The 25,076-nt window shown below is 47.1% G+C and overlaps 1 protein-coding gene and 1 long non-coding RNA gene across 2 annotated transcripts; one reads left to right on the forward strand and one right to left on the reverse strand.

Annotated features, from left to right (window-relative positions):
- HPX (hemopexin) lies at window positions 9,188-18,521 on the reverse strand. Its single transcript, XM_005689766.3, has 10 exons — window positions 18,399-18,521; window positions 17,936-18,006; window positions 17,772-17,843; window positions 17,479-17,600; window positions 15,709-15,859; window positions 14,797-15,009; window positions 14,433-14,540; window positions 9,896-10,026; window positions 9,652-9,814; window positions 9,188-9,531 (listed from the first exon to the last, which is right to left on the reverse strand). The coding sequence occupies exons 1-10, from the start codon at window positions 18,473-18,475 to the stop codon at window positions 9,260-9,262; spliced, it is 1,380 nt and encodes a 459-aa protein (XP_005689823.1). The 5' UTR covers window positions 18,476-18,521; the 3' UTR covers window positions 9,188-9,259.
- On the forward strand, window positions 10,033-19,990 carry LOC106502895. Its single transcript, XR_001296571.2, has 3 exons — window positions 10,033-13,317; window positions 18,760-18,870; window positions 19,809-19,990. It is a non-coding gene; the product is annotated as an uncharacterized LOC106502895 (long non-coding RNA).

Consider the following 25,076-nt stretch of genomic DNA (forward strand, 5'->3'; position numbering starts at 1 on the left):
AAGTCTGTAGAATACTATGTGAGTAGACTAAATTTTACCTGGGGACATTTGGAAAGACTTTCACAAGGCAGTGGCACTTAGGTGAGGTGAAAAAGAAAAAGGTCATCCAGGAGAAGAGAAAACGATTCCAAGTCAAAGGAGAAGTACAAGAAGGCCAGGATGGGTGTGATAATGTAGAAGAATGGCATAAGGTGAGCTGGAAAGGTAGACAGGTGCCAAATCAAGGAGAACCATGTTGTTAGGGTTTTGGACTTTAATTTAAGGACAATGGGAAATCATCAAAAGATTTGAGGCAGGGGAAGGACATGTTCGTTCACCTTTGCTTTTTTTTTTTAACATCTTTGTCATTGTTCAGTTGCTCAGTTGTGTCCAATTTTCTGCAACCCTGTGGACTGCAGCACACCAGGCTTCCCTGACCTTCACTGTCTCCTGGAGTTTGCTCAGATTCATGTCCATTGAGTTGGTGATGCTATCTAACCATCTCATCCTTTTGCTGCCTGCTTCTCCTTTTGCCTTCAATCTTCCCCAGCTTCAGGGTCTTTTCCAATGTGTGGACTCTTCTCATCAGGTGGGGAAAGTATTGGAGCTTCAGCTTCAGCATCAATCCTCTTTTTTTAAGAGGTAAATTTTTTAAAAGATTTTTTTGGTGTGGACCATTTTTGAAGTCTTTATTAAATTTGTTACAATAGTGCTTCTGTTTTATGTATATATGTATATGTATGTGTATATATATATATATAAAAGTTGCAAGGCATGTGGGATCTTAGCTCCCCAACCAGGGATCAAACCTGCACCCCCTGCATTGGAAAGCAAATGTGTAACCACTGGACTGCTAGGGAAGTCCCACCCTTGCATTTTAGAAGATCACTTCTGGCTGCTAAGTAGAGAATAGATAGGAAGAGAGCAAAATTGGCAGGATAAGTACCAGTTAGAAAGCAATTCTAGGAGATGACTATAGTGGTGGGATTAGGGATGGAGAAGATTGCATAGCTTTAATAAATATTCAGGAGAAAGAACTCAACAATTAGTGATTAATTGATTGGCTAAGGTAGAATGAAGGAAAGGATGACTTCCAGATTTTTGCTTGAGCAAATGAAAAAAAAAATCCAGGACTAGCACCCATTTACAGACAGCCCACCAGAATACGTGTCTTGCCAATCCCATTAAGCAGGATGGCTGTAATATCCACGGATTTCTCTTCAGGTAATCAGAGATGATAATCACAGGTGATGGTGAAGATGGGGAGAGGCATCTAGTTAAGATGCAAACACAGTTAAGTGTAGTTAAGATGTACGTACGGGCCTCTCCTTTGGGATCTCCACCCTCTCCACTGTCACGCCTGGGGGTGTACTGTCCGTTGTTTATTGAATAAAACTTTGAGCTGTAACCGAGCTGTTAAAAAACAAAAAAGATGTACATATAGTTCAGTTTGATCCACACACAGTTTTCCTAAATCCGTGCTCTCCTAGTTCTGCAAAGCCTCCTGATTGGTGGGGTGTCAACCTGTACCCTTCATCCAGCCTTTCTATGTTGTATCTCATCCCCCTTCTGATGGTTTCCAGAACAACCAGTAGCTTATGAGCCATCTCAGATAGTCTGTGTGGTTTTGACCAATGTGGGTCCCTCTGAGGCAGCACATTTTTCAAATTATTACCTTGGACTTACCAGGAAAAACATTAGAAGCAAATCCATCCAGAGTCATTTACCAGGAGTACTGACTTTATGCTCTTTGGTTTAATAGATCAGCCTGGTGAACATCTGTATCACCTATAGGTGACTTAGCAACCAAGTCACCTATAGGGAAGAATAGAGCTTGCAACCTTATTAGCAGCAAAGACACTTTTGGAGCAAAGATGACCTTTTCTACTACTACATGTAAATATTGCTTTGATATTGTAATTTTTCTTGTAGTTGATACAATAAACCCTCTTTCTTCAGATTGGTTGTTATCATTTGGGAAATCCATGAGTAAAATCTTACTACATATTATATGCTGCTGCTGCTGCTAAGTCACTTCAGTCGTGTCCGACTCTGTGCGACCCCATAGACCACAGCCCACCAGGCTCCCCCGTCCCTGGGATTCTCCAGGCAAGAACACTGGAGTGGGTTGCCATTGCCTTCTCCCATATTATATGCAGTGGCTCTCAAAAGTCAATTGCTAGGTTTAGCAAGGACTTCCTCAACACCATTCTTCGACAGGACTATTCTAGTACATTCCTCGGAAGGCCAAGTAGAGAATGAGAAAAGGATGGAGGGCTGAACTCTGGGAATGCTAGCATTTGGTGAGCAGCAGAGGAAAAGAAGGCCCAGAGGAAAGTGGAGAAGAAACAGAAAATAAGAGAAGATTAGGAGAGATCTAATGTCATGGAAGAAATCCAAGGGAGGAAAGATTTTCAAGGAGGAAGACGTGATCAACAGCATCAAATGCAGCAGAGATTTCCAACAGGTCAAGGTCAAAAAATGTGTCCTTTGAATTTGGCAATATGGAGGTCATGGATCCCCCTATGATCTATATTAGCAGAAAATAGAGGCAGAAGCCACAGTGCAATAGTACTTAAGCAAATGAAAATAAGGAAGTAGGATAAGTAAGAGCAGATCCCTCTTTAAGAAAGTTGGAAGAAACAATAGACAGTAGCTGAAAAGTGGTACAAAGTTGAAGATTCTGATTTTATCTTTTTTTTTTCTTAAAGATGACAGAGACTTGAATATGGTCTGTGTGCCTACATACATACTAAGTTGCTTCAGTTGTGTCCAGCTCTTTGTGACCCTATGGACTGTAGCCTGCCAGGCTCCTCTGTCCATGGGATTCTCCAGGCAAGAATGCTGGAATGGGTTACCATGCCCTTTTCCAGAGGATCTTCCCATCCCAGGGATCAAGCGTGCATCTCTTACATTTCCTACATTGGCAGCGTTCTTTCCCACTAGCGCCACCTGTGTATAAACTACAGAAAGATACCAAGTAGAGAAGATAGATTTGAAAGGAAAGAAAAAAAAATGAAAGATAGATTGAGATCCTGGAGGTAATGATAGGAGGTGGGATCAAGGGCTCAGATAGAATTGGACACCTGAGCTTTATAGGCTGAAGGTTTGGGTTGAGGATAGAGGGTAGATAGGATAATTAATAAGGTGGGAGCCAGGCAAGAGGTTAAGGTATTTCACCCCTAGTGATATCAATATTTCTGAAGTCTCTAGCTGAGGAAGGGAAGGAGGATTGGATGGAGAATATGGAAAACCTTATAAGTATTATCCTGTCATGAACAAGTTGTTGTTGCCTTTGTTGTTACCAGTGCAGCATTTTTTCCTCCTCTGATTGGTAACAGCACATCAGTTTTCTTTGAAGACCCATCTCCTCCCCACTCTAAATCTGTGGGGTTCAGATGAGAATCATTCAAACTCTACAACCCATTTCAGTGCTGGGCTCTTATCCAGGATCAAGTCAAAATGATCAATTCAGAGATAGGCACGTGACTAATCTGAGCCAGTTAAACTCAGTTCCAGGAATTTTCCTTCAACTTTTGGGCTAGCGGTGCTGGTAGAATAGAAGTCTGGTCCTTATCTTGCCACAGGAAGGGATAAGCCTGCCTGAGAATGAAGCCAGTGTGAAAAACGCAGAGCTAAAGGATGGAGAGAGACAGATGCTTGATAACATCCATTTAACACCTTTGTTTACCTTTTCCTGAAGTCACATAAGTTGATCAATATTTCTTGTTTACACCACTTTGAGCCGGGTTTTATAGCTTGCAACCAAGAGTTACGACACATATATGAGGTCAATATTGCCTATTGGTACTCAGCCCTACATCCATTGTTCTGTAATCTCGCTTGTACCAACAAGGCTGGAGATCTGAAAACCACATTTCTCAGGTTCCTTTGTCGCTTCATTCCAGTTAGATTGTGCCAATGGGAACCCTCACTTGAGGAAAGTGGGAGGAAAGAGTCACTCTGCTTTTGGCAGGGCCTCTGGCAAATTCAGGAGCAGTGGCTCCACCCTAGCAAACATGGAGGCTGTTACAGTAGCATCAGCAATACAAACTCTAGCTGCATTAGCTCCCAGTGCAGATTTGCGGGTTCCACCTCCTTGTACTTTGGGCAATACCTTTTCTGCCTTTTGCTCCTTTAAGTCAAGACTAGTGGTAGTTTCCTGGTCTCTGGGTAACTCTGTTTTCCTTCTTATGCTTCTTCAGACCTCCCCCACAATTTGTAACAAATTCCTTGCTGTCAAATCCTCCTCTAAGGTTGATGTATGGCAGAAACCAGCACAACATTGTAAAACAATTATCCCCCAATTTAAAAATAAGTAATTTTTTTAAATGCAAAAAAAACACCACAAATCCTCCCTTACTTGGAATATCTAGAGTGCCCTCTCTATCCTTATGGAACAGTGATTGATACATATTTTCCTTTTTTGCATATACATATATACCACACACAAGGCTCAGAAAGGCTGAGTTTCTCAAATCTACAGAGTTAGTAAGTGGGCCAACTGGGACTGAAGTTCAAACATGTCTGACTCAAGCTCACACTCTTTCTCTGCCCTAAAGTTGGCTTTTTTTTTTTTTCCTTTTCCGTGGTTAGATTAAATAGAAGTTAAAGGGAACAGAGAAATAAAGCCATTGTTAAGAAAATTGTTCAGTTGATCAACCTTGATGTTCAATTTGGATGGGAAAAAAAGTCAGAGAGCAGTGAGAGAGAGAATGAAGAAGGATACAGGTAGGAGGTTGTGGTCACAAGGAGGGTGTTGGAATTTAAGGAAATGCTTCACAGGTGGAGCAGTTGTGAATGAGACTAGGGTCTGAGTTTGGTGACTGAAGTAGGGTCTTCAGCAAGTGAGGACATAGTCAGGAGGTTAGTAGATGGGAGCCGTAAGGATACTATGGCTCATTTGCTTGATGCCAAAGGAAAGAATTTAACCTGCATAGAAAGAGGAAGAAAAAAGCATAGGCATGTATGGGAGTCTTGCCAATGGTGAACTGCTTCCCTTCCGCTGGAACAGCTCCAGGGGAAGGAAGAAGTCCCTGGAGCAGAGCCCGACCTCTTCGCTGGAGAGAAAGAGAGAAGCATATTAACCACGGAGTGTGTAAAGAATATAGAGAAGCTTATTGACCATGCAGTGTGCATTTGAGAGGGCACCACGGAAAGTTTGGGAAGAAGCGGCACAATGATGAGCAGGGCAAAGGGGGCCATGGAGTCGTTCGGTGGTGAAATTCTCACTCTATCACCCTCCTATCCTGTCTATCAGCAAGTCCTGCAGAATGTCTTCTTTTTATTAAGTAATTTATTTGGCTGCACCAGGTGTTAGTTGGACTTAGTTGCATGTGAACTTAGTTGCAGCATGTGAGATCTACCTCCCTGACCAGGGATCGAACTTAGTCCCCCTGTATTGGGAGTATGGAGTCTCAGCCAGTGGACCATCAGGGAAATCCCGTAAATGATTTTTAATCTACCTGCTTCTCTTCATCTCCATTGCACCAGTGTCTGGGCCTCCATGATTTATACCAGGACCACAGCACTGACCTCCTCAGTGACTTTCTTACATCCACAGTGATCTCCTTTCACTCAGAATCCGCTCTGCAACAGTCAGAGTCATATTTCTAAAATGTAAATCTCATCAAGTGTGAGGACTCCTTGGTCTAAAATCCCTCAGTAGGTCTCCATTGCCCCAAAGATAGACAAAATCCAAGCTTCCTAGCCTGATGGGCAAGCCCCCCATAAGCTGAGAAGCCCCTGGCTCCTTCTCCAGCCTCACCTCCAACCAGCCTCTCACTCATCCCTTGTACTCAGCCCTGCTGAGTAGTTGTGGTTCCCACTCCTGGCTCTTCTGTGCTTGTGTTGCCTCTGCTGCCTGTAATGCACCAGGCATGGTAGTGCATAGCAGGCAGTGAATATATATTTGCTAAAGGACTGCATACGTTCTACTCATCTTTTAAAATTCAGCTATAAAGGCTTTCCTAACTGAGGAACCAGAGATCAAATTGCCAACATCCGCTGGATCATCGAAAAAGCAAGAGAGTTCCAGGAAAACATCTACTTCTGCTTTATTGACTATGCCAAAGCCTTTGTGTGGATCACAATAAACTGTGGAAAATTCTGAAAGAGATGGGAATACCAGACCACCTAACCTGCCTCTTGAGAAATCTGTATGCAGGTCAGGAAGCAACAGTCAGAACTGGACATGGAACAACAGACTGGTTCCAAATAGGAAAAGGAGTATGTCAAGGCTATATATTGTCACCCTGCTTATTTAACTTATATGCAGAGTACATCATGAGAAACGCTGGACTGGAAGAAACACAAGCTGGAATCAAGATTGCCAGGAGAAATATCAATCACCTCAGATATGCAGATGACACCACCCTTATGGCAGAAAGTGAAGAGGAGCTAAAAAGCCTCTTGATGAAAGTGAAAGAGAAGAATGAAAAAGTTGGCCTAAAGCTCAACATTCAGAAAACTAAGATCATGGCATCTGGTCCCATCACTTCATGGGAAATAGATGGGGAAACAGCAGAAACAGTGTCAGACTTTATTTTTTTGGGGCTCCAAAATCACTGCAGATGGGGACTGCAGCCATGAAATTAAAAGACACTTACTCCTTGGAAGAAAAGTTATGATCAACCTAGATAGCATATTCAAAAGCAGAGACATTACTTTGCCGACTAAGGTCTGTCTAGTCAAGGCTATGGTTTTTCCTGTGGTCATTTATGGATGTGAGGGTTGGACTCTGAAGAAGGCTGAGCGCCACAGAATTGATGCTTTTGAACTGTGGTATTGGAGAAGACTCTTGAGAGTCCCTTGGACTGCGGGGAGATCCAACCAGTCCATTCTGAAGGAGATCAACCCTGGGATTTCTTTGGAAGGTATGATGCTAAAGCTGAAGCTCCAGTACTTTGGCCACCTCATGAGACGAGCTGACTCATTGGAAAAGACTCTGATGATGGGAGGGATTGGGGGCAGGAGGAGAAGGGGACGGCTGAGGATGAGATGGCTGGATGGCATCACAGACTCGATGGACGTGAGTTTGAGTGAACTCCGGGAGATGGTGATGGATGGAGAGAACTGGTGTGCTGCGATTCATGGGGTCGCAAAGAGTTGGACACGACTGAGTGACTGAACTGAACTGAACTGAACTGAACCTGCTCCCCATCCAGGTATTGCTGGCTCTGATTTCATTTTCATATGTAGCCTTCCATCTTAATGTCTGTCTCACTCTATTGCATTTATCTGATGCCTTGACTGCATTCCCCCCTAAAAACCCTCCACCCCAACTGTGTAGAGTGGCAGACCTTGGGGGAAGGAACTGTCCAACCCATCTCTTTTTCTACTGCCTGACACACTGCCCTGAGCATAGGAAGTGCTAAGAGGGTGGATGGAAGAATCATGAGTTGACCTTTTCTGAAAGTTCCTTGGACACAAGCTTAGAGGCTTCCCTTCAACAGAGCAGATGGGAGAAGAGAAGAAAGAGGAGACTTAGTCCTCCTTTCTCAGTAGAGAGGAGGAAGTTAGCCTCCAATAGCAGAGTTGCTGGATAACTGTTTAGAACGCCTCTAGGCATCCTGACATGATGCCGTGTTGGCCCCAGAGGTGGCACATGGACTGGACGAGACCCAGAACTAAGACTCTGGCCTTGTCTTCACCCCTCAGGCTAAAGGAGAAGAAGCCAACCCGAGGAGGAGAACCATCCAGACATCTTCAAGGATGGAAGGGAAAACTCAAGACACTTCTTGGAAGTGGATCCCACAGCCCTGGTGCCTGGCCCCTACTTCTGTTTCCAATCCCAGCCAAACTCCAGTCCTGGATGGACCATGATCTAAGGGGCCTGGGTTCATCACCTGCTTGTCTTCCCAGCCATTGAGCCTGGGAAAGGAACCTGGGGCACAACAACAACCCCTTGTTGTTCTCCTAAACAACAAGGGCCTGGTGCCTGCTGGGAACCACGTTATGGCCTGGCCTTCCATGCCAGGTTTGTCCGTCTTCTCTTCTACTTAGACTCCAAAGCCCCACAGGGGATGGGGCCCCCAGGTCAGGAGGGACCATGGACCAGAGTGTGGTTATCCTTCCAAGGATGCTCTGGAGTGAATCCAAGAGGTGGGTTTGAGTCCATACTCATTGTCACAGGGAAGTGTCTAGTATTGTGCCCATTTAATGGAAGAGGTCACTGAGGCTAGCATATGGAAGCTCAGAGTGAGGGCCCCTTGCTAGAGTCTGAGGCTGCTTTTTTTTCTTTTGAGCCTAAAACAAGTTTTCAACCTGAAGTGACATGGAAAGGTAGAGGAAGAAAAAGGTCTCATCTCGAGACCCAGTTGCCTATAGTCCAGGCCAATCCCCAATCAAATGGTTGTCAGTAAGTTTGGACCCTAAAGTCTTGGTCAGCTTATGACCAGAAAAGAACAAACCACTGTAACCTCTAGATGGTGCAAATACCCAGGGGATGCCCACGAGGCTGTGTGACATTCTGAAAATGAAAATGTGTTTCATAGTTCAGGTCCTGAGTCAGTCCTTCTTCCATTTTCCCAGCTTGCTTCAGGAAGGTGAAACACTCATTTTTCATTCTGCTTGTTGTGCCTGACTCATAGAAACCAAGCCTTGTCTTCTGCTGTGATGCTGCCTGAACCCCCAGGACCTACAGTTTGAAGACTGCTACAGCCCTTCATGGCAGCGCTGGGCCAGTCCACTTGGTCTATGCGTAGCCACTTCCAGCCCTATTTCCCTATGTCCTGGGGCCAAGGTGTGGTCAGTTATTAGCAGGGCAGAGTCCCTGCTCTGCTTCTTACTTCCTGTGCCAACACAGGGGTTCCTTTCTCTACATTTTTTCTCTGTTCCCCTCTTTTTTCTAATATTGTTTTCAATTGGAGGATAATTGCTTTACAATGTTCATTTCTGCCATACAACAACATGAATCAGTCATAATGAGATATATAGATATATAGATATAGATATATATATATATAAATATATATATATATATATATAGAGAGAGAGAGAGAGAGATGTATATATATCCCCTACCTCTGGAATCTCCCTCCCCTCTGTTTCTCTGTCTGTGATCACTGGGATTCAGAAATCACCTGTAAAGAAATGAGGTTTGTCCTTCAGCCCTTCCCTCCCTTATCTCCAGATTTAAAGAGCCTCAAAAAGAGATGTTACAAGCTTCTCAACTCAAAGAAGTGAGATTGTTCCATAACCAGGGCCGTTTGATTCAAGTGAAGAAGCACTCTGGCTTTATTGTGAGGAAACTGGGAGGAGGAGCCGGGCCAGACACGCGTCAGGAGTGCTGGGAGGGAGCGCAGCCCAGGAGGCTGTTCATCCTCTGGGCCTGGGGAAGGTCCTTGGTCTTGCTCAGTTCCTCCACGTCTTTGTAGCAGTACAGATTGGGGCCTTGGACGAGGTACAAGCCCGGACCATTGGCGGAACACGAGTGGGGGCCCAGAGACTTCTCTGTACACAGGGCCCCATCGACCTTCGTATGGGGCCAAGGAAGCTCTGTCCACTTGGCTTGAGCTCCTAACTTCAGGTCCAGCCACCACAGCTTCTGGCCTGGGAAGAGACACCGGATGTAACGTGGCTTCCACATCGTGGGGATCTGCACCTGGCCTTTCCCACTCCCTGATGGAGAAGCACAGAACCAACCACCCCCCAGCACGCGACGCCACTCACCTGCCACGATGTGGAGCCGAGAAAATCCAGGACAGGTAAAGGCTGCATCCACGGAATGAAGGCTGACCCCTTGAGGGCTCCCGAATTCCTTCTCCAGCTGCTTTGGATAATCTTTTACGAGAGTGTAGCCTGCCCTTGTCAGGAAGATATATACCTGGGTACCCTGGAGGACAAAGGACATTCATCAGCACAGAGCAGGGAATTCTCCCCAGTCTCCACCTCAGGCCTCTCTCCCATCACACACCTGGATCAGATAGAGCTTTTCATCCCAGAGGAAGGCAGCATCCACTGTTGAGGGGCCTTGGGGCCACAGATGCTCGATGAGCCAGCTGTGCCATCCGTCCCGGCTGCTGTCCAGACGCCAGTAGTGGTTCTCTGTGGGTAGCAGAAGAAGCTTTAGTGCTGGTGGTAAAAGGCCAGACCATGAAGAGGCAAGTGACAGATGCAGGGGTGAGTCCCGAGAAGGGGGAGAGAGTGCATCCAGAGGCCAGGAGGGAAGAGGATAGGAGAGAAAGTAGAGCAAGCATGTGGTTGGAAAAGTTAGGCATGGTGACCTGATTGGAACTGGAGGCAGTAGGGGCCTGATGGAAGGGCACGCTTGGAGAAGAGTGGCCGGGTTGTTAGCTCAGGCCAACATAATGAGGTTTGGTGTGGGCTCCTTATGCATCTCAGATGTCCATGTGAGGAGGTGCTACAGTGAGACTGTGGCCAGAAGTTAAAAGGGAAGCAGCGTGTGACCATCCCAGACTCCCTAACTGTCCCTTCCCCCTGGCAACCATAAGTCCACTTTCAATGTCTGTGAGTCTCTTTCTGTTTTGTAAGGAAGTTCATTTGCGTCATTTCTCCTTAGAAATGCTATATTTTAAATGGATAACCAACAAGGACCTAGAACCTAAAACACTGCTATATTTAAAGTAGAAACCCAACAAGGACTATTGCATAGCACATGGGAGTCTGCTCAGTGTTGTGTGGCAGCCTGGATGGGAGCGGAGGTTTGGGGGAGATGGATGCATGTATGTGCATGGCTGAGTCCCTTTGCTGTTCACCTGAGTCTATCGCAACATTGTTAATCAACTAAACCCCAATACAAAATTAAAAGTTCAAAAAAAAAAAAAAAGAAGAAAAGGGAAGAGCACAGCAAGCTCCCACTGGGTGTTCTCACACGGACTGTGTTCTCTAATCCCTTGAGATGGTCAGAGACAGAGGGAGTAGCCACACCAGCCCCTAATTTTCCTCTCCCCGTTTCATAACAACTTCCTAAAGAAATAGTCTAAACTTTTATTTACCTTTCCTTCCTCAATCCACTTCACTTACGTTCCTGTTTCCCTCTGCCATTGAAATTTCTCTCTTCAGGGTTAAGTATCCTCCAACTTGCCAAATCTAATGTCTTCTCCTTACTATACCGCTTAGCAGCATTTGACTGCTCACAGCTCCCTTCTTTAAATTTTTCCTTTTTTTAAATTTTGGCTCCTGTTATTCCAGACTCTTCCAGTGTTCTTACCTTTTTGATGCCTCTTCAGCCTGGTATCTCACATTAGAATCCCCTAGTTTGGGCCTACACTCTACCTGCCCTCACTCTCTAGGTGATTTTACCTAGTCCAGGGTTTTAAACCCCATCTGCATACTGAAGACTTTTGATCTGTTCTCTTCACTTCTGATGGACCTTTTCTTTGAGTGTCAGGCTCAAACTCAGCTGCCTACCTGATGTGTTCATTTGGGGCTACTAGATACCAATACCCTAATGTGTCCAAACTCATTTCTGCTCCCACCAAACACACACACCTCCTGCCCTAGTCTTTTCTGATCTTAATAAAAGGAACCATTTGTCACCTAGTTGCCCACTTCCCCAAGCTAAGTCATTCTTGAAACCACTCTTTTCCCTTCCCCACTCTGACCAATATCCAAGGCATTGGATAATGCTATGGACTCAACTTCCAGAATACATTATGATGACTGCTCACCACCTCTGTGCTGTTTCCCCAGTCCAAGTTGTCGTCACCTCTAATCCAGACAGCTGCGAGAACTCTTCACCTGATTCCCTGGTTATACAATTATAGCTCTGTGACTTACATTCCATAAGAAACCAGGATGATCTTTTAAAAAATTAAGTCAGAACAGATCATGGCCCTGCTCAAGATCCCCTCCTGGCTTCCTTTTACAGTTGAAAACCCTTACCAGGCCCATGATATAAGCTTTTTTCTTTTTTGGTTGGTCCATACACGGCTTGCAGGAAATTGGTTCTCCGACCAAGGACAGAACCCTGGGCCCTCAGCAGTGGACACATAGAGTCCTAACCCCTGGACCACCAGGGAATGCCCAGACCCATGTGATCTGGCTCCTTCTCCCTCTTTTGAAGCCACTCATCTGCTCTCTCCCAGCACTCAACACACTGGCCTCCTCTCTTGACTCCTCAAATTATTTGCTGTTCACCTTCCCTAAAATGCTTCTCCTCCATTGCTTTATGGGGCTACTTTCTCTTTATCACTGAAATCTCAGCTCAAAAGTCATCTCTTCAGGATTACGCTGGTGGTCTGGTGGCTAAGACTCCATGCTTCCTATGCAGGAACCTGGGTTTAATCAATCCCTGGTCAGGGAGCAAGATCTTACATGCCGCAACTAAGGTTGGTACAGACAAATAAATAATAAATAGAATAAATATTTTTTAAAAAATCATCTCTCAGAGAAGGGGCCCATCATTCTCTTCACCTCTATCCAATTATTCTATCCTATTTTCTTCACAGCTTTTTGACACTTAACATTTTTTTTTATATTTTAAAATATCAACAACTCACAAATCCATTTATACTAGCTTCAAATGGTATTTGGGAGTAAGAAATATTCTAATGTTCCCAGGACATTTCACAGCTACTAACACTGCCTGAAAGTATTCTCTTTCATTTTCTCTTTTTTTATCATCTCTGTCTCCAGCAGGCTCTATAAGGGTAATTGTCTTGTCTGCCATGTTGATCACTGTATCCCAGTGCCTAGAACAATGCCCAGTGCCTATCCGGTGCTTGATAAATAGTCGGTGTTACCATGCAGCCACAAGCTCTCTTTATGTGTATTAACCAGGCAAGTCTCAGTGACCACATGTCCACCTTTGCCTTCTGATGAAACTACCCTGCTCATGGCTCCTATATTGAGAATCAGAGATATGCTGCTCTTTGGGCAGAAGAAATAAGTGCTGAACCCCAGTCTATCAATAGCCAATGCAGAGGCCAACCAGCAGCCACTTTAATGTGGTCTGGAATAAAACTATGGGGCTGGGCCCATCCCATTCTCCTCTGGAAAGCCAGTAGGAAAAAGAGCAACCGAGGCAGTTATGAGTTGTATCTGAGGCTAAAAGATCCTAACTAGAGAAAATCAAGAGGACATAATGGTCCATGTGTGAGCCAAAGGTGGGAAAGCAGAAAGAATGGATTAGAAACCTTGAGCTAGAGACAAGAGATTCATCAATAAGGGAGAGGGGAGAACTGGCCCTTTGCTGAACAGCTGGGTTGTACTGGTGTTTTTGCCAACATAGTGAGTTCCCAGCTTGGCTGGGTACTTTTAACATAACGGTGTTCTCTCAACAGCTATGGAACATCTCTAATGCTCTTGATTTAGGATTTCAGCTGCATTCTGTTTATGCGCACATGGCCTTGAGATTCCACGATCTCGCCATGGGTGAGTGTTCTCTATCTGTCTCTGTGTGGTCCCTGTAGCCCTAGTTTCTTAGTGCTTCTATCTCCATGTCTTTCTACCGATCTCTGTCTCTATTTCCATAGCTATCTCACTTTGTGTGTGTATTCTGCCAGTGGTGCCTTGCTCTCACCATAGCTGCGTATTCTCCTGATCCGTCTGTGTTCTTACTCTGGCATGTATTCTCAGTACAGGTCTACTTGTTCACTATAGGTGTGTGTTTCATCACGGACATATGTTCTCATTACAGCATGGGGATATGCTGTTATGTCATATATCCCCCTTGTTATGGGGATATGCTCTGCTTGTGGCTGCGTATTTTTCATTATAGCTTGGTAGTCACATCTGATCGGATTTGTTCAGGGGTTAGGAATAGGGAAGGATTTTTCACTCTGCTGTATTCTAAACCACTGTTTCACACTTGTATCCTGTCATACGTATGTCTTAGGCTGAGTGTAATGGGGTAGGTCACTCTCTTAGAGCTGTCCTCAAGTATAGATCAAGACATCCTTTTTAGGTAGCGTTAGATGGCTTTTACTAATTAATGGCACAGGTCTGGGGAGAGGGGTCTCCCCTGGTCACTCAGGGGAGAAATCTTATCAGGCTAGTGAAGCTATTGCCTAAAGATCTAAGGAACTGAACACTTCTTGGCTGATGCTCAGCAACGGGAACATCTTATTTCCAGGTAATGCTATGCCCAGAGGCCTGGATATAGGAACCAGGCACCTGGAAAAAGATGGAGCTCCTGGAGATAAGCTTGAGGTAGGGGGGTGGGGAGAGGGTCAGAGACATGCAGGAGCAAAGGGAATATGAGGAGTCATAGGTTCAGGGGGTCCAGGGAAGGCACAGACCTGGCCTGGATAGTACTGAGAGGCAGACAGGTGGAAGAAGTTAGAGGCCTGGACAATGAGATAGGTTCCTTAGATATGCATCTGAGGAAATGAGAGGTGAAAAGGAGCATGCCAGCGTGAAAGGATGAGATCCTTTCATAAGGGGCACAGTGATGAAAATGGAGGAAATATCTCAGAGATGAGAGGCACACACAAAAGAGTTGGGAGGTATGGAGGACAGAGATGGGGGGATTGGAGGGCATCTCTTACCACTGAAAGCATAGGTGGCACCATGGTTGTCAGAGAGCAATGCAGACAAGACTAGATGTGGGCTGCAGCGCTTATCCACATGCGGGGTTGCGTTCCTGTGCGCATGGCCTTGGGGGAGAAATGAGCAAGGGAGAACACACGAAGGCAAGAGGCCAGAATGAGGGCCGGGGTGGAAGAAGCCGCTGGGCGAATCGGGGGTGCAGGTCTTCCCCATATGAAGACAGTTGGGAAGAGCCGGAATGGAAGTGGGGCTGGCGCAAGGGCCAAGGTATCATTCCATAGGTGAGGGTAGGGGTGCATGGCGTTTGCAGACTCAGGGAAGGTGGACATGTCTCCAGGGGTCCCAGGGCTGGGGCTTTCTCACCTCTGTTAGGGCAGGGCATAAAGTAATCTCGGACATCCCGAGGATAACTGGAATTCACTTTTCCCTCGATGGGGTCGAAGCGCAGGAATTTGTTACCCCGGAAGCAGTAGTAGCGGTTGAGCCATCGTATGGCCGAGGAGCAGTTCCCAACGGCCGGCCAGAAACGTTTCTTTATGGTACTTGTAGAGAAGTCCCAGAACCACGTGCGGTTGCCTTTGTCCAATCAACCAACAAGCATTCGGTGAGGCCAGACTGTGCCCTCTCTTGTGCTTGCACTGGGCCCCAGGATGGACCAGATGTGGCCCCCATCACATGGAGCTCACAGCCCAGCAGGGAAAGAGTTGAGGAAAGTAGGCATACGACAGAATTCAGCAGCAAAGCACACATGATCAGTTCAACAAGGGCAGTGGGAAGAGTCTGGGAAAACTTCCCAGAGAAGGGGATACTTAAACTAAAATCTGAAGGAGTTACAAAGCATTCAAGAGTGGGAGATGGAAGCCTAAAACATGAAGCAAATTGGGTGTCTAGGGAATAGCAGAGAGTTTGGGGGGCTTCATGTTCAAGGGAAGGGATTGAGAGACTAAACCCTGGAGGGTCAATAGGCTGGGGGGACTTGGAGAACCTTGCATGTAAGGTCATGAAGAACTTTGTCTGTGAGACTAAAGAACATAGATTTGTCCTAAGGGTCATGGAGGACATGAGGGACTTTTAGCAGAATTATATCCAGTTAACTTCCCCAGAATGACTTCCTCTTACTTCCCCTACTTAAACTGTGCAGACCTTAATTAGCTTCTCTATTTCTCTTTCTTGGGAAACCATATCATGGTACTACCAGCACCTCCCTCCCTACCTCTACTCCCTCACCACCATCCCACCACTACTCCACACTCTCCTATTCCAGCCGGCACTGACCTTGGAAGAAGAAGACACCCTCCTCAGAGCATTCTCCGCGGTGACATTCCACAGCTGCATCCAGTGGGAATGGGATTCCAGGAAACTTCTCTTGGAGCAACTTTGGATATTCTTGCCCCTTCTCAGGAGGATATACCCAGAATTTGTCCCCCTACACACAAAAGCACGCTTTTTTTAATATGCACGCCAGACCCTGCCACTCTGCTCACACAACACCTTTTATCTATCACAGTTAATGTAATATTCTTCTGCAGTCCCCCATACTCTCAATCCCTCTGTGGACAACAATGTGCTGACCCCTTGCACAAATATGTACCTTCAGTTTGTGCATTGTTCCTACACACACACATCTGATTATGTACAACTAGCACTCCCATGGTACAATGATCTGCAACACCACTGGTTTTGGCAAACACATCCACAATCATCCTGCAATCATCCATCCACTCAAACATTCATTTGTTCATTTATTCACGCAAGAAACAGTTGCTGAATGACTACCACATGCCAAGTACTGTGAGAAGCACTGGTCATAAAGGGGTGACAAGACTCTACCTCTGCCTTCAAGGACTTCATTTTTTTTTCACTGTACAAAAGCAGAAAGTGAGACCGTAGCGAGTCCTAGCCATGTGAGCTCCAAGGTGGAGGCATGTGAAGTGCATTGGGAATAAAGGAGACGTGCCTAAGTCAACCTAGAGAATTCCTCGAAGGCTGCACAGAGGAGGGAACGTTTGGGCCAGGTGTTCAAAACTGAGCAGGAATTGTCCAGGCAGACAAGTGTGGAAAGGGCATTACTAGCAGAGGGAGTAGCGTGTACAGAGTATACTCATGTGGCTGGCACACAGTGAATGTGGCCGGGGAAGAGATCAACCTGAAGATAAGCAAGGCCCAGGTCTCATGACCCGTGTGCACCTGGCTGACAGGATGCAGCACGTGGTGGTGCCGTTTGCTGAAACAGGGGACTCGGGAGGAGAGGGATTTGTACAGAAGATACTGTGGTCCGTTTGAGGGGTGCTGCATTTGAGGTGTGTACAGAACATCTAAGTTGAAGATGTCAGCCAGGAAAATGCAAAGAAATGTCTGGAGCTCTGGGGAGAGATCCATATCTGGTGTCCACAGCGTGGAGAGTCTCAGAGCCATGGCAATGGTTGAGATCACCCAGGGAGGGTGAATGGAGAATCTGGGGAGGATCCCCAGGGAACATTCAGGGAGTGGCCCAGGATGAGAAGCTGAGAAGAGCAAGAAAAAAAAGGCTGGAGGGAAAACAAACCCGGCATGAGGGCCACCCAGCCACGCGGCATCTTTGTGAGTCAGGAGAAGGTGCCCAGAAGGAGCAGACCCAAGCTGGGCCAGGACATGGGACCTGATGAGCACAGTGGGGTGGACTTCATCCTCCACTCACCCCTCGGCCAGGTACTGCTGTACAGTGAACAACCTGGCAACCACAGGAAGAAGACCAGATGCGGGGTCATGGAAGCCAAGGAAGAATTTCTAGGAAGGAAAGGATGGTCGACAGCTTGAGGAATACCAGAGAGGTGTGGACGCAGATTAGGACTGAAGAAGAGCCGCTGGATGTGGTGCCTGTCAGGACCGCACACGCGCGCGCACACACACACACACACACACACACACCCCTAGCCTGACCTTTCTCAGGAAAGGAAGGCCCAGGAGGAGGAAACCTGGAACCTGTTGGCAAGGGCCACCTGGGGGAGGGTTTCTCGTGTTGACTCCAGCACTTCTGGCCTGGCCCTGACCTGGGTCCGGTCGTACCTTGATCAGAAGGACACTGTTATGATCATAGCGGAATGCAGCATCCACGGGACTGGGGGCATCCTTCCACCTCTCTGAGATTAACTGCCGGGCCCAGGCATGACCCTTCCACACAAACTCCCCTGCAAAACACACAGTCGCTGAGGGACCCAGAGCAAACTTTTGGCCTACTGAGATAGTTACAAAGAAGCCGTGGGTGATGCTCTTAAATAATTCCTAAGACCACCAGGACACATCCTGGTGAAGGGGACCAAGTCTGAGATCCCAAATGCCCCAGTCCCAGCCCCTCTTACCTTTTAAAAACAGCATGTTCCCATCCTCATCCAAGGTGGTAGCATCAAAGCCCCAGCCATCCGAGCAGCGTTCTGGGGAGGAGGTAGGGAGGCAGCAGGTGAAAGACCAGTAAGAGGATACAACGCAGAAGCAGAGACAGAGACGCAGAGAGTCAGGGCCTCACCAGTCACGTCTGCATCCGGCTTGGCCACATTCCCACCTTCAACTCCATGCCCATGGTCAGGAGCTCTAGCTCTAGAGAGAAGACACAGAGCTGTCTGGCTCCGCAGCAGCTAACCCATCTCCCTTAGCTCCTGACCCTAGACTTGAAGAAGTGAAGTGAAGTCACTCAGTTGTGTCCAACTCTTTGCAACCCCATGGACTGTAGCCTACCAGGCTCCTCCGTCCATGGGATTTTCCAGGCAAGGCTACTGGAGTGGGTTGCCATTTCCTTCTCCAGAGGATCTTCCCAACCCAGGGGTCAAACCCAGGTCTTCTGCATTTTAGGCAGATGCTTTACCGTCTGAGCCACCAGGGAAGTCCCAAGAACCCAGACTTACCCCAGACTTACCCCAGACCTAAAAGCTGGCCCTATCCCACTCTAATCCCAACCCCGATCCTCCTTGCCCAGCCTCAGCTTCACTCACAGAGGGTGGGCTTTGGCCAAAGACCAGCACAAGCCCAACAGCCACAGTGCACTTGGCGCTCCCAATGCCCGAGCCATGGTGAGCTGGAGGGGCCCCAGGACAGCGCCGGGTGCCTGGCTGAACCCCCTATATAGAGAAGGCAGCAGCACCAACCCCACTCCAAGCCTGCTGGGAATGAGACCTCTCAGGACTGTGCCAATATTGGCTGATTACATCAGTGCAAATAAGGTCAGGGTCTGAACAGAAATCTAAGTCCAAGACTAACTCTTCCCGGCAGGAGGCCCCATCCCCCCTCAGTGACTTATTTTTAAAAACGTTTTATTTTTTATTGGAGTATAGCCAATTAACAATGTTGTGATAGTTTCAGGTGGACAGCAAAGCCCTTCAGTGACTTTTGAGCAGTGACTGGCCCAGGCCATTGATGTTCAACATGACTCTTCACCTTGTTGATGCGTCTGGGTACCCATAAAGGGTAAGAAGGGGTTAGATTGATTGAGGACCACTTGGCTGTGGTTGGACTTACCTGAACAATGCAGGAGGAGAGAAGAGGAAAGTAACATTTTTATGAACTGTGCCAAGCCCAGCTCTGAGACTCTTACAGAGTCTAACACTTACATATATTTAATAACCACAGACACATACAAACAAACTTAGAACTACTCAGAGAACAGTTTCATCCAAGCTCCATCAGGGACCTGCTGGGGGCATTCCCAAGTCTCTTTATCTTTGCCCTTGACAGGTCAATAATATTTCACCATTGCTGAAAGTCCAAGTTCTGCCCTTGCTCCCACCCCCACAGGCTTTGAAAAAATCACCTGGGATGGAAGGGCTGGAGGAGATGTCTCTTTCAGAGAGACCTACTAGTAATTAGACTTTCTTCATAGTTTTTCTCTTAAGGGGAAAGTGCTTTGTTTACCCATCACAGAATAAATAAAACTGTACTGGGGTTTCACAATATTAATAGCTGATTCTTGCTTAAATGCTGTCTTTTCAGTGAAACCTTTCTTGTCCATCTCATCTAGCTATTTCAGAATCTCGGTAGTTTCCTCTGTGTTACTTAATAAAACTTGAAATTATTTTATTTGTATATGCTTTTGCTTCTGCTAGTTTATGCTTTTTTTCTTTGCTAGTTTTGATTTGCCTGTCTTCTGTACCATTATGTATTTTTAAAATTTTTAAAATGTTTTTTGGCTCTGCCATGTAGGATCTTAGTTCCTCGAGACATTGGAAGGGTAGAGTCTTAACCACTGGACCACCAGAGAAGTTCCTGTACCATTACATTTTCTCTACCTAAACTAGTACCGGGCATGTACAGGCGTACCTCAGAGATAGCTAGAGTTTGTTTCTAGACCCTTGCAATAGAGTGAATATCGCAATAAAATGACTAACACAAATTTTTTGGTTTCTCAGTGCAAATAAAAGAGAAGTCACTCCAACGAGAAGGCTGCACATCACTGCTGAAGAGTGGCCCCCACTCACCGCAACTAAGGAAAGCCAGGGTGCTGCAGTGAAGACCTGGAGCAGCAGAAATGACACAAGGAGATTAGTTTTCCTAAAGTTCAGTTCAGTTCAGTCTCTGAGTCGTGTCCGACTCTTTGTGACCCCATGGACTGCAGCACGCTAGGCTTCCCTGTCCATCACCCTCTCCTGAGCTTGCTCAAACTCATGTCCATCGAGTCGGTGATGCCATCCAACCATCTCATCCTCTGTCGTCCCCTTCTCCTGCCTTCAGTCTTTCCCAGAATCAGAGTCTTTTCCAGTGAGGCAGCTCTTCGCATCAGGTGGCCACAGTACTGGAGCTTCAGCTATAATGTGCCATTATATACTACTATACTGTAGTCTGCTGCTGCTGCTGCTGCTGCTGAGTCGCCCCAGTCGTGTCCAACTCTGTGCGCCCCATAGACGGCAGCCCACCAGGCTGCCCCGTCCCTGGGATTCTCTAGGCAAGAACACTGGAGTGGGGTGCCATTGCCTTCTCCAGTGCATGAAAGTGAAAAGTGAAAGTGAAGTCTCTCAGTTGTGTCCGACCCTCAGCGACCCCATGGACTGCAGCCTTCCAGGCTCCTCCGTCCATGGGATTTTCCAGGCAAGAGTACTAGAGTGGGGTGCCATTGCCTTCTCCGATATTGTAGTCTATTAAGTATGTAATAGCGTTAGATAAAAAAAGTGCATATCTTAATTTTAAAAAATGATTTTATTTATCTATCTTTGGCTGCATCGGGTCTTTGTTGCTGTGTGGGTTGTTCTCTAGTTGCAGAGGGTAGGAGCTACTCACTGTGTGGGTTGTTCTCTAGTTGCAGAGGGTAGGAGCTACTCTCTTGTTGTGGAGCACGGGCTCTAGGGCATGTGGGCTTCAGTAGCTGCAGCTCACAGGCCCAGTAGTTGTGGGTTGTGGGCTCCAGAGCACAGGCTCAGTAATTGTGGTACAGGGCTCAGTTGCTCCACAGCACGTGGGATTTTCTCAGACCAGGCTCTGAGAATCGGTGTCTCCTGCATTGGCAGGCGGATTCTTTACCACTGAGCCACAAGGGAAGCCTCTATAACTTAATTTAAAAACACTTTATTGCTAAAAATGCTAACCATCATCTGAGCCTTCAGGGGGTTGTATCTTTTTGCAACAGTAACATCATAGATTACTGGAACAAATATAATAAAACTGAAAAAGTTTGAAATATTTCAAGAATTACCAAAATGTGCCACAGCAACATGAACTGAGCAAATGCTGTTGGAAAAAATGTGCTAAAAGACTTGCTTAACCCAGGGTTGCAACAAACCTTCAATTTGTTACAAAAAAAAAAAAGTACTATCTGTGAAGTGCAATAAAGCAAAGTGCAATAAACTAGGTATGCCTGTAATAGACGTTAAATAAATATTTGTTGAATGAAAAACATTAATTTCAAGTATTGATAGTGTTACTGATGTTGCTAAATTTCTGACAGTTTTTCTCCTTCCCAGGTAAGGAGAATATCAGGATTGGGGGTGTTTTATTTTGGAGACATACTGTGATCTAGGGGTCATAGGTCTCCATGACACTGACCTTCATCATGTGGTCTTGTTCATTCTCCGGTGTCCAGCCCTACACTCCTCTCCTCCTCTCAGCTCTGCCATCGCTAGTATCTGCTATCTTCAGCACTCACTGGGGTCCGCCTGTTTCTACCTGAGATGTAGCTGCAGGAGACAAATATGAACAGTCAGCTCTGGGCCAGGCTGAGGTTCCAGGATCCCTGTTCCCCAGCCCAGCCTGAAGGGCCCCTGATCCCTCTCAGATGCCCTTGACATCCCGTTAAATAACCTCAGCAAAGGCCTCAGATCCCTTGTCTACTCTGCAAAGGTTCCTCCTGACAGGAAGACAGAGATTTCTGGGACCCCTGGAACGTGTTACCAGGCCTCTGCCATCAGGTTTAGCGTCCTCTTCTGACTTACCATGAAAACATGTCATGTTAACACTGTTCCTCCCCTGAGGTTAGCGGACAAAGCTGGACTCCTCAGGCCCTTAGCAGCATGGGTAGCACCTCGACTCCGTCAGCAGATACCTGACACCCATTTCTCCCTCTGCAGGGTATCTCTGAGTGGGCCCGCTTCCTCCTAGCTGCTGGGCACTGGGGGCTGCTACTCCCAGACTCCCCTTCTCCTTGTCTTCAGCCTCTAAAATATTATATAACCTTCCTGGGATTAGCCCCCCTTGAGCACCCAGTGACCTTTCATCACCAACCCCTCAACAACCACCTCTAGCTCCAGAACTGTGTCCACGTGTCCTACAGGTTTCACTGAGCCTGCCTGGGGAGTGCTCACACCAAGCAGGAACACCGGCCGGAAAAGCCACTATGAGGGTCTTCAGTAGTACCAGCAGGGCCCTGCATGGACCTTCTGGTCCAGGAGCAGCCTCTCCTGAGGCCTCTCAGGGCTCTCTGCTGGGACAGCACATACACTGGACGGTGGCTTCTCAGCTTGGCCTCTTCTTTCCCACACAGCTCTGGTCCCCATCACAGCACCCCTGGATCTACCTATCACAGAAGACTCATCTGTGGCACTTTCCCACTATTGTTGCCTAATTTGTTTGTCTACTCTAAGGTGTTTTAAATAGCATTATTGGAAGCCCTCCTCTTTCCTCCCTTCCAACCGCGACCCAATCGCCTCGGCGCCCCCGCCCCCCCAACGGCTCAGGGACTAGGCCAACAGAGTCTTCTGCACAGCAGGCAGCTTGCATGAAAGTTCACCTCCTGAGCAGAGGCTGAGAGGCCGTTTGAGAACCCAGGTGTGGATATGTCGGCCATTTCTGCTTGTCCTGAGTTATTCCCAGCGCTGTGTCCTGGGCTGTGTCCAAACTTGGGCCTGAGCGCCCCCTGGAGGCCTAGGGGATCAGTGCATGCCCACCCTGCAACCAGAAGCCACAGCCCGAGATTTCCTCCCTAAAACCGGCTCCCCAGTTTTTCCCTTTCACTCCTCTCAGCCTCGCTGTGGGGCCTTAGTGCCACGTCCCCTCTCTCTGATAATCTCCGCTGCCCCAAGCAGGCGTAGGGACCTTGGTCCCTTGCTTGATTTCTTGGGGATTTCAAGCCCGGAATTATCCAACCATCCCCTTTACCATGTGGTCTTTCTTCCCAACCCTCCTGACCAGCAGCTCTCTGGCTTCCCCCTAAGGGAGTGTGCATTGGGCCTGCAAACATCTTCATGGACGGAGCTTCCTCTGGCATCTCAAGAGCTTCAGTTAAGCTGGACACTGCCCTGCTGTCCCTTGGACTGGCTGTGTGCAGCCAGCTCTGCCACTGAGTTCTCTCATCCCAGTTACTTCTCACTTCCACGAGTGCTGTGTGTGCTGAGCACTCCAGGCAGCAGAGATGAGATTATCTCTTTTCCGGACTTAAAGAATTGGGGTGCAGCTCCAGGTACCCAAAGTGCTCGCTGCCCTCAATCAACTCCTTCAAGATTGCCCCTGTCTATAATGGGCCTTCCTGCATAGTCCATTCTTACCTCCCTCTGAATGTGTGTCTGCATGTGTGCTCAGCCACATCCAACTTTTGCTACACAGCAGACTGTAGCCCACCAGGCTCCTCAGTCCATGGGATTTCTCAGGCAGGTATACTGGAGTGGGTTGCCATTTCCTCTTCCAGGGGATCTTTCCCACCAAGGGATCAAATCCAAGTCTCTTGCATTGGCTGGCAGGTTCTTTAGCACTGAGCCACCTCTGGTCCTTCCCTATGAATGATTATAATAATTTGCTTGTATTTATTGGGCACATGTATGTGCCTGGCATTGTGCTTAACACTTAATGTGATGATTTTATCAAATCATACATAACTGAGACTTCCCTATGGTCCACAAGGTGTCCCTTTGATCTCTGAAAAGCCCCCTATTGTCTTCCAGAGGTGCATGAACAGGGCCTCCCACTCTTGACCCAGGAATTGTGCTCAGTTCAGTTCAGTTCTGTCACTCAGTCGTATCTGACTCTTTGCGACCTCATGGACAGCAGCATGCCTGGCTTCCCTGTCCATCACCAGCTCCAGGAGATTGCTCAAACTCATCTCCATTGAGTCGGTGATGCCATTAAACCATATCCTCTGTCATCCCCTTCTCCTCCTGCCTTCAGTCTTTCCCAGTATCAGGGTCTTTTCCAATGAGTCAGTTCTCCGCATCAGGTGGCCAAAGTTTTGGAGCTTCAGCTTCATCATCAGTCCTTCCAATGAATATTCAGTACTGATTTCCTTTAGGATTGAATGATTTGATATCCTTGCAGTCCAAAGGACTCTCAAGAGTCTTCTCTAACACCACAGTTCAAAAGCGTCAATTCTTCAGCACTCAGCTTTCTTTACGGCCCAACTCTCACATCCATATGTGACTACTGGAAAAACCATAGCTTTGACTAGATGGACCTTTGTTGGCAAAGAAATGTGTCTGTTTTTTAATACACTAGGTTTCTCATAGCTTCTTCCAAGGAGCAAGCATCTTTTAATTTCATGGCTGAAGCAGTCACCATCTGCAGTAATTTTGGAGCCCAAGAAAATAGTCTGTCACTGTTTTCCATTGTTTCCCCATCTATTTGCCATGAAGTGATGGGACCGGATGCCATGATCTTAGTTTTTTGAATGTTGAGTTTTAAGCCAGCTTTTTCACTCTCCTCGACTTTCATCAAGCGGCTCTTTAGTTCCTCTTCGCTTTCTGCCGTGAGGGTGGTGCTCCACCAGGGTAAAGTCTTGAGCTTCCCCATGACCTCTTATACTCAACCTTCCCAGATCCATCACTCCCCAAGTACTGTTGAGTGCATTCTCTGCCAGTTACCATGCTGGGTGCAAGGGGCCTAAGAATGAATGAGGTGCTACAACTTACCAGTTCGGGGTATGACAGCTCCAGATTCCGGACTGGGCTCTGCTCTTACTTAGCAATAAAGAGTAGTTTCAGCCTTTTGTAGAGAGGGAGAAATCATAGACCATACCTCCCAGATCACTGAGGGCTGCTGGCAATTTATCTTTGGAATTGGCAGCCAAACCTTGACAAATAGAGCTCAGGAGGGGGTTCCAGGACCCTTGTCCCACTGTAGGGAAAGGGCAGCAGTCTTGGCTCAAGAGCAGGAGGATGAAGCAGAGCTCAAAGTCTTCGGGACTGAGTTTTCAAATGCCCCGAGTTTCCCATAGCCTCGGCTCGTCCCAGGTCCCTAACCCAGGCCTGCGCCTCAAGGATTGC

This window comes from Capra hircus, chromosome 15, assembly GCF_001704415.2.
Source record: "Capra hircus breed San Clemente chromosome 15, ASM170441v1, whole genome shotgun sequence".
Taxonomy (NCBI): Eukaryota; Metazoa; Chordata; class Mammalia; order Artiodactyla; family Bovidae; genus Capra; species Capra hircus.